The sequence below is a fragment of the Eimeria mitis genome, genomic scaffold (assembly GCF_000499745.2).
Source record: "Eimeria mitis Houghton genomic scaffold, Emh_scaff263, whole genome shotgun sequence".
NCBI lineage: Eukaryota > Apicomplexa > Conoidasida > Eucoccidiorida > Eimeriidae > Eimeria > Eimeria mitis.
Genome location: NW_013570970.1, coordinates 23741 through 23994, shown reverse-complemented (window position 1 = coordinate 23994; position 254 = coordinate 23741). Strand labels below are relative to the sequence as shown.

The 254-nt window shown below is 41.7% G+C and overlaps 1 protein-coding gene across 1 annotated transcript in view; it reads right to left on the bottom strand.

Annotated features, from left to right (window-relative positions):
• The window catches only part of EMH_0005960 (uncharacterized protein), a gene marked incomplete at both ends in the record, with an annotated part of 7241 nt that overhangs the window by 2954 nt on the left and 4033 nt on the right, over positions 1 to 254 (bottom strand). Inside the window, one exon of the mRNA XM_013497366.1 lies at positions 16 to 163. Within this exon, the coding sequence (XP_013352820.1) occupies positions 16 to 163 (148 nt within the window). The remainder of the gene's footprint in view (positions 1 to 15; positions 164 to 254) is intronic.

Sequence of the window (254 nt, the reverse complement as noted above, 5' to 3'; positions counted from 1 at the left end):
GTTGAATTTCATTACTTGTTGGGGAATGCAGAACAGGAGGGGGCGGAGAGAAGCGAGCTGCAGGCACTCTTTTGTGTTTAAAACGAGGAGGCTCAAGAGGGTCGACTGCCAAATCCTCCAGTCGCAGCAAACGCTGCGCACAACCGCTGTTGTGGCCTTCTACCTGTGCAAGCAAAGAAATACAAAGAGAACAGAAAGGAAAGGGATATATATATATATATATATATATATATATATATACTATATATAATCTA